Below are 12,761 nucleotides of genomic sequence, written 5' to 3'. Positions count from 1 at the left end.
TCTGTATATACTTTTATGATCTTTATAATCTCTTTAGACTCTTCAGTGATCCTATTTTTATTCCTGATTTTGAATTTTTAAAAAACTTTTATCAGTCTCACATAGGTGCCTTTATGACTTTGGATAGTCAGTAGTTTCTTAGATATTACCAAAAACATAAATGACCATCATAAAAATTAAAAACTTTTGTGCCTCAAAGGACACCATCAAGAAAGTGAAAAGACACAAATGGAAAAAATATTTGAAAAGCACATATATGACAAGGAACTTGTATTAGAATATGTAAGGAAGTCTTACAACTCAGTAATAAAAGGGAAAAAAAGCAATTTAAAGATGGGCAAAGGATCTGAATACATTTCCTCAAAGAAGATACACACATAGCCAACATGCACATGAAAAGATGCTCAATATCATTAGCCATCAGTGAAATGCAAATCACAACCACAATGAGATGCCACTTCATACCCACTAGGATGGTTATAATAATTTTTTTTTTTTTTTAAATTTTTGGCTGTGTTGGGTCTTTGTTGCTGTGCGCGGGCTTTCTGTAGTTGCAGCAAGCGGGGGGGCTACTCTTCGTTGCAGCGCGCGGGCTTCTCATTGCAGTGGCTTCTCTTGTTGTGGAGCACGGGCTGTAGAGCACACGGGCTTCAGTAGATTGTGGCACGTGGGCTCAGTAGTTGTGGCTCACGGGCTTAGATGCTCCGCGGTATGTGGGATCTTCCCAGACCAGGGCTTGAGCCCGTGTCCCCTGCATTGGCAGGTGGATTTTTAGCCACTGCGCCACCAGGGAAGCCCAGGTTATAATAATTTTTTAAAAAAACAGATATGAAATATTAGTGAGAAAGTGGAAAAACTGGAACCCTCAAACAATGTTGGTGAGAATGTAAAATGGTAAAACCACTTTGGAAAACAGTCTGGCAATTTCTCAAATGATTAAACATGCAGTTACCATATGACCCAGTAACATATATACTGGGTAGACATACCCATTAATTTCATTCCTAGGTATGCATACTCAAGAGAAATAAAAACGTATATGCACACAAAAACTTGTACGTGAATGTTCATAGCGGTATCATACATAATAGTTAAAAAGTCGAAATAACCCAAATGCTCGACTCATAAATAAATAAACGTAGTATATCCATATAGTGGAATATTATTAAGCCATAAAAAGGAATGAAGTACTCACACATGGTACAACATGGATGAACCTTGAAAACATTATGCTAAATGAAAGAAGCCAGTCACAAAAGACCACATGTTGTATAATTCCACTTTTATGAAACGTCCACAATAGGCAACTCTACAGAGACAGAAAATAGAAAATTAGTTGTTGCCTAGAGCTGGGGGATTTGAGAGTACTGAGAAGTAGAGACTGAAAGTACAAAGTTTCTTTTGGGGGTAATAAAAAGGTTCTAAAATTGATAGTGGTGATAGATGCACAATTCTGTGACTATACTAAAAGCCACTGAATTGTATACTTTAAATGGGTGAATTGTATGGTATGTGAATTTTACCTCAATAAAGTTATTAAAAAGATACCAAAAAAAAAAAAAAAATCCTCTGTGCTCGACCTGTTTATCATGCCCCACCCCTCAACCCTGCCACAAACCCTTGGCAACCCACCCTTTCTTTGGTTTGCCTTTTCCTGAATGTCATATGTGGTTGGTACCCTAAGCTATGCCACCATTCCAGATTGGCTTTTTTTTTTTTTTTTAATTTTTATTTATTTATTTATTATTTATTTATGGCTGTGTTGGGTCTTCGTTTCTGTGCGAGGGCTTTCTCTAGTTGTGGCAAGTGGGGGCCACTCTTCATCGCGGTGCGCGGGCCTCTCACTATCACGGCCTCTCTTGTTGCGGAGCACAGGCTCCAGACGCGCAGACTCAGCAATTGTGGCTCACGGGCCTAGTCGCTCCGCGGCATGTGGGATCTTCCCAGACCAGGGCTCGAACCCGTGTCCCCTGCATTGGCAGGCAGATTCTCAGCCACTGCGCCACCAGGGAAGCCCCAGATTGGCTTCTTTTGGTGAGTGATATGCACTTAAGGTGCCCCTCCCATCTCCCCATGGCTCCATATCTCTCTCATATCTTTTCAGTGCTGAAGAACATTCTGTTGCATGGATGGAGACCAGTCTGTGTGTCCATTCACCTCCTGAAGGACGTCTTGGTTGCTTCCAAGTTTTGGCTGTTATGAATAAAGCTGCCATAAAATGTCCCATACAGGTTTCTGTAGAGATATAAGCATTCGACTCATTTAGGTCCATCAATACCAAGGAATTCAAGGGCTGTATCGTAGGGTACAAACGTGTTTCATTTTGAAGCACACAGCCCATGTTCACAGAGCTTCTGAAGATGGTAGCTGAGAGCATGTCAGCATGCTGAGGAATCAAGCCAAGGAAGGAGGTAGAATTCAAAGATGCCGGCAAGGAAGATGTGGCCGAGACAAAACCAGACCTCCACCCTCATAGAGCTGAAGGCTGGTCCTGAGAATTAAATGGACATGAAACAGACTCACAGGAGGGAACCATACACATTTATTTCCCACAAGTTTTACCTGACCCAGGGCACTCTCCTAAGGAAATGAAGAAAGACCCAGAGAAGTGGCAAAACCTAAATTCTTTTCTGTTGGGTTGAACAAAGAGAGGCGATTGTGGAAAAGGAACTGCACTAAGTGGGGAGGCTAAGGAGGATGAGAATTAGGTTGAACAAGGTCTGTTTGTACAGAATTCTCTCATTCTCCACTCTCTGCCCCTGACGATCACAATGTCACTCTCCTTCCAGGAGACGGAAGATGTCTTCCTGGGGCGGGTGGGGCATGACATGTTATCTGCTGCTTCCAGGAAAAAGAAGGGGAAGGCTCAGCATGCCCTTCTGCACCTGGTGTATTGCTGTTGGGGGTGGGGGGAATGTTGTTTTTGCTTTGTTTTTTGAAGTGTCTGTAGCTCAAGACAATATTCTGGTTTCCTTTACATCTAAGTCCTTTACCTGGCATCTGGCTTCTGACAGGAGGAGGGACACATGTTTCTGACATGACGGGCTGGGCAGGCAGAGGAGGATAAGATGGGTGCGGGCCCATGCCTGTTCTCTTCTCATGTGTTGGGAAGATGATTCTCCTCTTGCCAGATGGGATCTAATTTGTCCATGAACAATCTAGCAAGATATCAGCTAAAAAGAGGAAGAGCAAAGGTCAGAAGAACATGGAGAAGATGGATGATAGATGCTGGGGTCTCCTGAGCAATGATTTCATCAGAGGCACATGCACATCCCTGGTCTCTGGACCACCGTGTTTAAGGCCAATTTGGTGTGTAGGTCATTTTCAATGTATGGTGGTATCATCAGGACACTTTGGGGTACTGTCTCTGGCTCATCTAAGTGGTGCCGTCAAGCCCACATAAGACGGGGCTCACCCAGGGATGGCATGGTGCCAGAGAAAGGGAGACAGCAGTATGTCATTGAGCTTAAGGTATTTCTAAGAGAGTGACTCTCTGAAGTGGCTGAGGTAGGAGAGCAGCCGGATATCTGTCTGCTTGTTTGTTGGGGACGGGGATGGGGATGGGGGCTTTGTTTATTTTCTGGACGAGGTGAAAGAACTCTTAAAGTGAAGGTGTTTCTACAAGGGGTCTGTCAGGATGAGAGGGTGCAGGTCAGTCCATATGCCAAGAAATCCAGAGAATCTATAATGGCTCAGACTCAGGCCTTTTCTCAGAAATAGGCAGAGAGAGGAGTTGGCTTTGGTCATCACAAAGCTAACTGGCGCCTCAGTAGTCACGACAGAAGGTTCCCAGAATGAATTGATTTGCAGGGGCCAGCACGCCTGCAGCCCTCTGCCCTCAGGTCTCAGCCCCCAGGTGGGGTACCTTTCACAGGAGAGATTTATTTCTTCCTAAAAAGAGGTAGAAAGTGTCTCTCTTGCACGGCTCTTAAGTAACATTAATTCAAAATAATCAATATGTCACTAAGGCATATTTAGAGGGAAATTCCCTCAAATGCCCCCGCTCCCCTGATTACAGGGGAAACTTCAGGGTCCTCTTAGGTGGGAAGCACGAGGACCAACCATCTGCACCCAGGATCCCATCTGTAAGACTACATAGATGTGAAATCAACATAAATGTAAATAAATCTGCTTGTGTGTGAGAGATAGAGACAGAGATAGAGACAGATAGACCCTGAGAGAGATGCACCAAACCATTCAAGACGGTCACCTCTGGGGGTGGGATTGGCAAACCTCTTTTCTTTAGGTAATATTTCAATTTTTTATAACATGTGTGTATTACTTTAATAATTCTAAAAAGATTACAATCATATGTCAAGTGTGATCCATTCATCACTCATCTATGGAGTAATTAAAGTACAATATTTCATTTTTATTTTTAAAAGATTTATTACAAGGACAATAAACATTTACGACAGTAAAGTAATGAATTCCAAAGGAATTAAGAATCAAGTAAAGAACAAAAGTTTTTGGTGACTCAGTACCAGGCCAGCTAGGTGGCAGTACATGGCAGGGTCAGGGCAAGTTTCTCCAGGAGGTTGTGTGTGTTCTGAATCAGCCTCCAATAGAGGTGAGGAAAAATGTGTACAAGAATTGTACACTGGGGCTTCCCTGGTGGTGCAGTGGTTGAGAATCCGCCTGCCAATGCAGGGGACACGCGTTCTAGCCCTGGTCTGGGAAGATCCCACATGCCGCAGAGCAACTGGGCCCGTGAGCCACAACTACTGAGCCTGCGCGTCTGGAGCCTGTGCTCCGCAACAAGAGAGGCCGTGATAATGAGAGGCCCGCGCACCGCAATGAAGAGTGGTCCCCACTTGCCACAACTAGAGAAAGCCCTCGCACAGAAACGAAGACCCAACACAGCCATAGATTAATTAATTAATTAAAACTTTGGAAAAAAACAGTCTAGTTATTTTTTTAAATTAATTAATTAATTTATTTATTTATGGCTGCGTTGGGTCTTTATTGCTGCACGCAGGCTTTCTCTAGTTGCGGAAAGCGGGGGCTACTCTTCGTTGCCTACTCTTCGTTGCCGTGCGCGGGCTTCTCATTGTGGTGGCTTCTCTTGTTGCGGAGCACGGGCTCTAGGTGCAAGGGCTTCAGTAGTTGCAGCATGCAGGCTCAGTAGTTGTGACTCACGGGCTTAGCTGCCCCGCGGCATGTAGGATCTTCCCGGACCAGGGATCGAACCCGCGTTCCATGCATTGGCAGGTGGATTCTTAACCACTGCGCCACAAGGGAAGTCCCGTCTTGGGTGTTCTGGATGACCTGGATGTGGTAGAAACAGTGGGATTTCTAATTCCAGTTTTCCACATCAACCCACCAAAAATCTATTAGAACTACTAAATGAATTCCGTAAAGCTGCACGATACAAAATCAGTAGACAAAAATTAGCTGTGTTCCTATACACTAATAATGAACCATCAGAAAGAGAAATTAAGAAAACAACCCCATTTACAGTAACATCAGAAGAACAAAATACCTAAGAATAAACTTACCCAAAGATGTGAAAGACCTGCACACTGAAAATGTTATGACATTGATGAAGAAATTGAAGACGTAAATAAATGGAAAGATATCCTGTGCTCATGGATAGAAAAAATTAGTAGTGCTAAAACGTTCATTCTACCCAAATATACACATTCAATGCAATTCCTACAAAAATGCCAAAGGCATTTTTCACAGAAACTGAACAAACAGTCCTGACATTTGTATGGAACCACAAAGGACCCCAAACAGCCAAGGGGATCCTGAGAAAGGAGAACAGCAGCTGGAGGAAACTCACTCCCTGACTTCAAACCATATTACGAAGCTACAGTAACCAAACAGTGTAGAAATGACACAAAAAGAGACAAAGGGGCCATAAGAATAGAATAGCGAGCCCAAGAATAAGCCCACACACATGTGGTCAGTTAATTTATGCCAAAGCTGCCAAGGACATACACCAGGGAAAGGACAGTCCCCTCAATAAACTGCCTGGAAAATGGAACATCACAAGCCAGAGGAGGACACTGGACACTGCACCACACACAAAACTCACTAAAACCCACAATTTTCCACATCAAGCCACTCCTCTGCTGGGTCCTCTGAAAACAGACACCCACCCCCAGGCAGTCAGCCACGCAGTCAGCACAGCAACCTTCTCCCCACTTTTTCCTCACCTTTTTCTCCCATGGAGGCACCTCCCAGCCGGTCCTGAGGAAACCGAGCTCGTCTCAGTGTGGGTGCAGCCCTGCACTGTCCCGAAGCCAAATCCTTGGAGGTTCCTGAGGAGGCCACGCTCCTGTCAGCTGTGCACAGGGCCAGGCCTGTGGGCAGAAAAGGCAGGTGCGCACTGGTAAGAGGGGCGGGCTTGTCGCCCTGTGCTGTCAAAGTGGGAAATGCAGGCTGTACCCACTCCCAGTTCAGAGGAGACCGAGTTCCCTGCTGGCCGTCCTGCTGAATCCACTAATGTTTGGCAATTCAAACATATGGCAGCAAATATACCATGACTTCTTGAAAAATAGGTATAGAACAATCAGAAACCATATGCAATGAAATGAATGTAGACACAGACTTTGCAACTTACAACAAAAGTCATTCCAAAGTGTCCACAGACAAATTTACAACATAAAAGTATAAAAACTATAAAAGAAAACATAGAAGAAAATCTACATGACCATGGGTTTGGTCACATAGATCATGAGCTTTGACTTTTAACACACAACACAAAAAGCCAATGCACAAAAGGAAAAAAGTTAATAACACGTTCTTTGTAAATTTATTTTTTTTATTGAAGTATAGTTGATTTACAATATTGTGTTAATTTCTGCTGTACAGCAAAGTGACTCAGTTATTATACATATATATACATTCTTTTCCATTATGGTTTATCCCAGTAACGTGTTCTTTATAAAATTAAAAATTTCTATTTGGTGAAATGCCTTTTTCAGAAAACTGAAACCCAAGCAACAAACTGGGAGAAAAATATTTGCAAAGCACATATCTGATAAAGAATTTGTACTCAAATTATACAAAGGACTATAAAACAAACAACTGCATTAAAAATGGGTAAAGATCTGAACAGATGTCTAGCCAAAGAAGATAAACAGATAATAAGTGGACAAAAACGTGATCAACATCATATACCATCAGGGAATCACAAAGTAAAACAAGGCAGCGATATGGACCTATTAGAACTGCTAACCTCCTCCCACAATGAAGACCCCGATCACTGGAGGGTGGGGAACAACAGCAGCTCTCCTTCATCACTGATGGAACATGTAGATGGCCTCGAGGTACAGTTTGAGAGGATTTTCCAAAGCCAAACAAGTCTCACACCTTGAGATCCATCAATCACACCTTCAATATTTACACAACTGCTTTGTAAAACTCTATCCAAACAAAAACAAGGATGCTATTGTGCACGGAAACTCTACTCATGATGTCTAAACCTAAATGGAATCAGGATGTCTTCAGCAGATGAATGCATAAGCAAATTGGGGTATATCCATGTGAAGGGGAGCAGAATGTGAAACGCCAAAATATGGAATTTCTAGAGACCCCAAAGAGCTAAAACAATTTTTCAAAAGAAATTCAAAGTTGGAGGCTCACACTGCCCAATTTCAAATGTTAGTACACAGCAACGGTAAATAAAATACTCCCCTCTCCTGAAGTGTGGGTGCCACAGAGTGACTTCATCCTAAAGAAGACACACAGTACAGACTTAAGGAAAAAGTAACTTCACAGTGGGGAAAATCTGACAAACACTACCTGGGCCAGAAGGGTAAAGCTAACATGAACAGTGATAAGTTGCCCTGATGTATGTTCCCATGATATAAAGTCATAAGAAAGCACTTTACCCCTGTGATCTGCTTCCTCAAAACCCATGACCCCATTTTAATCACAGGAAAAACACCAAGTAAATCTCAATGCGGGACAATCTATGAAATACCTGACTAGTCCACCACAACACTGCTGAGGTCATAGAGTGAAGGACAGTGTGAGAAAATGTCAAAGCCAAAAACATACTAAAGTGACATTATGACTCAATGCCATGTGATACCCTGGATGGGATCCTAGGACAGAAAATGGGAGAACGAAGGGAACCCAAATAAAATATGGATTTTAGTTAACAATAAGGTATCCATATTTGTTCGTTAATTGTGACAATTCTGTTGAAAACTAGAGAAAGAGGAAAAATTAAAACTCAAATAAGAGAAACCTATTGCATCAAACTGGAAATCCACAGGAAATTGGTGATTTCCTAGCAAAAACACACAATAACAAAATGCATGCTAAAATAAGGAAAATACAAACAGACCAACTCACCTCCCAGGGACTTCCTTCCCCTGCTGGTTGTCCTCTCATTATTCTGGGGATTCTCACTCCTGAACAGGATAGGAAAAGGAACAGAGATGTTCAGCAGCCCCTGTAAGGTCTGACCCCCACCCAGTGTCTGCATCTCCCCCAGCCATGCCCAGCTGAATAAGGACACACTGCCAGAGGGATTCCCAGGGATCACTGATTCTGCGTCACCTAGGAGTTTTGTTTGTTTGTTTGTTTCTGGAGTATAGTTGCTTTACAACGTTGTGTTAGTTTCTGCTGTACAGAAAAGTGAATCAGCCTTACGTATACATATATCCCCTCCCTCCTGGATGTCCTTCCCATCCAGGTCACCACAGAACACCAAGTAGAGTTCCCTGTGCTATACAGTAGGTTCTCACTAGTTATCTATTTTATACATAAACCTAGAACATCATAGTTTTAATTCACAGAAATGTCAACGGCTATTTAGGGAGGCCTATGTGTCTAGGAGTCAAGGGTGGCCTCTGGCTAGTGGCTAGCAGGAAGCCAGGGCCTCAGTCCTACTGCTGCCAAGGAAATTAATTCTGTCAACAACCTGAGTGAGAGTGGAACTGGATCCTTCCCCAGTCGAGACTCCAGATGCGAACACAGCCCTAGCCAATACCTCGAATGCAACCCTGCAGAGGACCCACCAAGCTATGCCCAGGCTCCTCACCCACAGATGCTGAGATCATAAATCATAAAACTTAGTTTTAAGTTACTAAGTTTGTGGTATTTATTATGAAGAGATATAAATCTAATACAGACTGTATTTATTTGCTAGGGCTGCCATAATAAAGTACCACAGATTGGGTGAGTTAAGCAACAGAAATTTACTTTCTGACAGTTCCAAAGGCCAGAAGTCCAAGATCAAGGTGTTGGCAGTGTTTGCTTCTCCTCAGGCCTTTCTCCTTGGCTCCTAGATGGCCACCTTCTCACCATGTGTGCACATGGTCTTCCCTCTGTGCCTGTGTGTCCCAATCTCTTTTCTAAGGACACCAGTCACACTGGATTAGAGCCCACCCAAATGACCTCATTTTAACTTAATTATATCTTTAAAAGCACTGTCTCCAAATAAAATCACATCATGACCTACTGAGAGTTAGGCCTTCAATATATGAATTTTGGGGAGCACCCAATTCAGCCCATAACAAGAACCACTGGAAGGGAGAAGATGTTTTTTGTTTTTCTGAGATGTTAGCAAAGTGTGGAGATTCAAAGTTCAGGCTCAGAGTCAGACCGATAGCTCTGAATCTTGGCTCTGTGGCTGTTTAGCTGTGTTACTTTGGATATGCTACTTTATAGTCTGACATCGTTTCTCTGTCTGCAATAAAAAATAATAAGACTACCTACTTCAAAGGGTTGTTGTGTTAACCAAATAAAATAATCCATTTAAAGGGCTTGATCTAGTGCCTGGCAGGTGATAAACTAGATAAACCTGAGCTGTCATTAAATGGTTATTATTAACATTCATGGTTAGTGTGTACTGGTGAGAAGGTGGTAGAAGCTTAGACTGTCGTCGTCAGAGCTTGGGAAAACTGACTCGTTATAGACTCATCCCATTTAAGGCTCGGAGACACACCTTGGAGTCTGCCTTGGGCCTGGTCTCCTTAAAGGAGAGCCTTAGAAGGGAGGTCGGGTGCATAAGCCTTAACAAGGGAAGGCTCTGGGGAGGAGGATGTGAAGATAGCAGGAGAAAGCAGCAGGGATGTGGTCTCAGCTGAAGACTACCTTCAACTTCATTCCAGAGGAGCACGGAGCACGAATAGCACGAGTCAACTCTCTTGGAGGCAAAGGAGCTGGGCCTTTATACTGCAACCCCAGTCAATCGTGAGCTCCAGGTGTTTGGGGAGTGATAACTTCCAGAGCGCAGCAGTTCCCATCAGCCAAGGACAATTAACTATTCAGAGAAGGGGGTGGCTGTGAGCTGTTGGCCCCCAGCACACCCAGAAGCCGGAGATGGAGGCACCGGGCAGTAAAGGGGTCTGAATGCGGCCCCAAGAAAGTCCCGGGGTCCAATCCCGCACAGGGACACCCAGACCCAAGAAGTCAGCTTGCCTTCTGGAGGTCACTTAGCGAGGTAACGGCAGCCCAACTCGAAGCCATGGTCGGAGACGGCGTCCTCTGCACAGACCTGCCCAAGACACACGAGGGCTCTCAGGGCGATGGCACCTGACTCAGCAGGCTGCTGAAGAGCAAACGCGGCAAAATGCGTGACAGCTCCTAGCAGGAGGCACGGCACACAGCATAGACTCCACAAACCCGAGACAGCCGGAGCGGTTCAGACCTAAACAAGGGGCTGGCGGTGCCTTGCGGGCAGACGCCCCGGAAGTACACGAGGGGCCCGTGAGCTCAGGCCCGCCCCGCCCCGGAAGCGCCCGGACCGCGGCGCCTATTTCCGGCGCGACGCCAGAGGCGGGGGCGCCGGGCACCTGTCCGGATCTCCGGTTCGCGCTTGCTCGGAGGCGGCTCCCCGGAGGCGGAAGCTGCTGCCTTTCGGCGAGACGTGACTTGGGGTCCGGGAACCCGGATCCCGGCCCGGCGGGTGGGCACGATGCGGCTGGGCTCCGGGACCTTCGCCGCCTGCTGCGTAGTGATCGAGGTGCTCGGGGTCGCGCTCTTCCTCCGGGGATTCTTCCCGGTTCCCGTTTGTTCCTTTTCCGGGACGGAGCACCAAACAGAGCCCCCAGCGCCCGAACCCTCGGCTGGTATGGACCGCTCCCCGGGCGTCTCTGTTCCCCGGGCCCCACTTTTCCCGGAGGACCCTCCTTATGAGTCTCGCCTCTTGGATTTCTTCCCGCGGCTCCCCGGTGGTCTCTTCCATTCTGGTCCCCAACCCCTAGGGTCCCCTTCTTACCGTTCCAGCCTCCTTTTATGTATCCTACAAGTTTGTGGTAAGCACCACTACCAGCCCTACTAAGATTCTCCTCCCTTACTTTACCGCAGAGTAAGGTCTCCATACCCGTGAAGAGTAAGCCTCTCCCCAGCTCTACTCATCCAGTGACACCCCAACCCCCTTCCCTGAGCAGATGTTTGGGTCACTCCCTGTTCCAGGCACCCTTTTTGCTCAGGAAGACACAACAGATAAGATTGCTGCCGACCTCTCGTGTTTTCTTCTATGGCATTCCTCCAAGACCCCGTTTTTTCCAGTAGTTAAGACCTCCCTGCCTAGGCCCCTTCCTAGCCTTCACCTACCCAACAGTATATCTTAGGTAAAGGAACTCACGTTTTGGATCAAATCCACACAATACCAGCTGCTAACCATGGAAAGACAGTTTGTAAATGCTCGCCCATCCCCTACCTGCAACACTGTGTTTTAGGTCAATCTCCCTAATGTCCCATTCCAGGATACTCATGAAGGGACTCCCCTGTGCCAGTACTTCCCATCATGCTAAGGGTTGTTCACTACATAATATTAGGGCTCCCTGAGCTTACTTGTTGCCCACCCCCTGACCCCAGCGTTGTTTCCCAAGAACAGGCCTTTTTCTTTGGCTCAGGATATGTAGGTGTGACAGAGTCTGTGCTGGAGAGGTAAGCAGAAACTAGATTATAAGGTGCTTGAATGCTAAATAAAGGTTAAAATTCAATTTCCTTTTTCTTTTTCAAACACTTAGGAGCCATTTCCAACTGGACCAAGCTCCCACCACCTCTCTTCAGTAAAGTTGTTATTATGCTGATAGACGCCTTGAGAGATGATTTTGTGTTTGGGTCAAAGGGTGTGAAATTTATGCCCTACACAACTTATCTTGTGGAAAAAGGATCATCTCACAGTTTTGTGGCTGAAGCAAAGCCACCTACAGTTACTATGCCTCGAATCAAGGTAAACAGTTTGACTTAATATATTATAGATCATGGTTTGGCTCATTCAGAGGTTTAGAGGGGCTCTCTGTAGTCTGTTACTTGGAGTCCCAATTTTAACTAAGTGGAAATTAGTTTGGTGCTGTCAACCTGGCTGGGGCAATAGAATGCTGAAAAAGCCTCCCAGATAGGATGGAACTAAGACCCATGATTTATGCCCTCTGTAAAGGTAGCCAAAAGCTCATGCTTCATGGGAAGCATAACAGATTTAGAGCCAGATCATCTAGGCCAATCTAATCCAAGAGATACCATGCTCCTTGCTAACCTGCTATCTTCTTTAATCATCAGTGGGTCAGTTAGAATTCTGGGAGGAGCCTCTAGGGTTATCTAGTTCAACCACTTGACTTTATGGATGAGGAAGCAAATTCAGATAAGTTAAATGACTTGTACAAAATTTTAGTATACACAGTGACCAAACCAACATGATCTGGCCTCACAGATACCTGTTTTTACTCTATAAACCGCCTTCAGGTGTTCAGCTTAGTGGGAGTGCCTTTGAAGTGCATATGCTTTACTTAAGAACTATGGGGAAAGAAAAGAGTAAAGCTTTATTGATTTGCTCAAAAACAAGTTTCTTT

At 45.0% G+C, this 12,761-nt stretch overlaps 1 protein-coding gene and 1 long non-coding RNA gene across 5 annotated transcripts in view; one reads left to right on the top strand and one right to left on the bottom strand.

Annotated features, from left to right (window-relative positions):
* Positions 1-255: 255 nt before the first annotated feature.
* Positions 256-10,665, bottom strand: LOC137763923 (uncharacterized). Of its 2 annotated transcripts, none has more exons than XR_011073863.1 (4): positions 10,057-10,665; positions 8,311-8,369; positions 6,162-6,308; positions 256-2,235 (listed from the first exon to the last, which is right to left on the bottom strand). It is a non-coding gene; the product is annotated as an uncharacterized lncRNA (long non-coding RNA). The 2 variants fall into 2 exon arrangements; XR_011073862.1 differs by having other exon boundaries at positions 10,384-10,665.
* Positions 10,666-10,725: 60 nt separating this feature from the next.
* Positions 10,726-12,761, top strand: part of PIGG (phosphatidylinositol glycan anchor biosynthesis class G (EMM blood group)) — a 41,246-nt gene continuing 39,210 nt past the window's right edge. For 2 of the 3 annotated variants that reach the window (XR_011073975.1, XM_068543632.1), the window contains exons 1-2: positions 10,726-11,033; positions 11,940-12,145. Coding sequence is in view for 2 of the 3 variants with exons in the window: in XM_068543632.1 (XP_068399733.1) it covers positions 10,880-11,033; positions 11,940-12,145 (360 nt within the window). In the remaining variant the exon portion in view is untranslated. The remainder of the gene's footprint in view (positions 11,034-11,939; positions 12,146-12,761) is intronic. The other variant, XM_068543633.1, reaches the window with a different exon arrangement.

This window comes from Eschrichtius robustus, chromosome 4, assembly GCF_028021215.1.
Source record: "Eschrichtius robustus isolate mEscRob2 chromosome 4, mEscRob2.pri, whole genome shotgun sequence".
Taxonomy (NCBI): Eukaryota; Metazoa; Chordata; class Mammalia; order Artiodactyla; family Eschrichtiidae; genus Eschrichtius; species Eschrichtius robustus.
The sequence above is the reverse complement of the archived record's forward strand: the minus strand, read 5'-3'. Positions and strand labels throughout refer to the sequence as shown.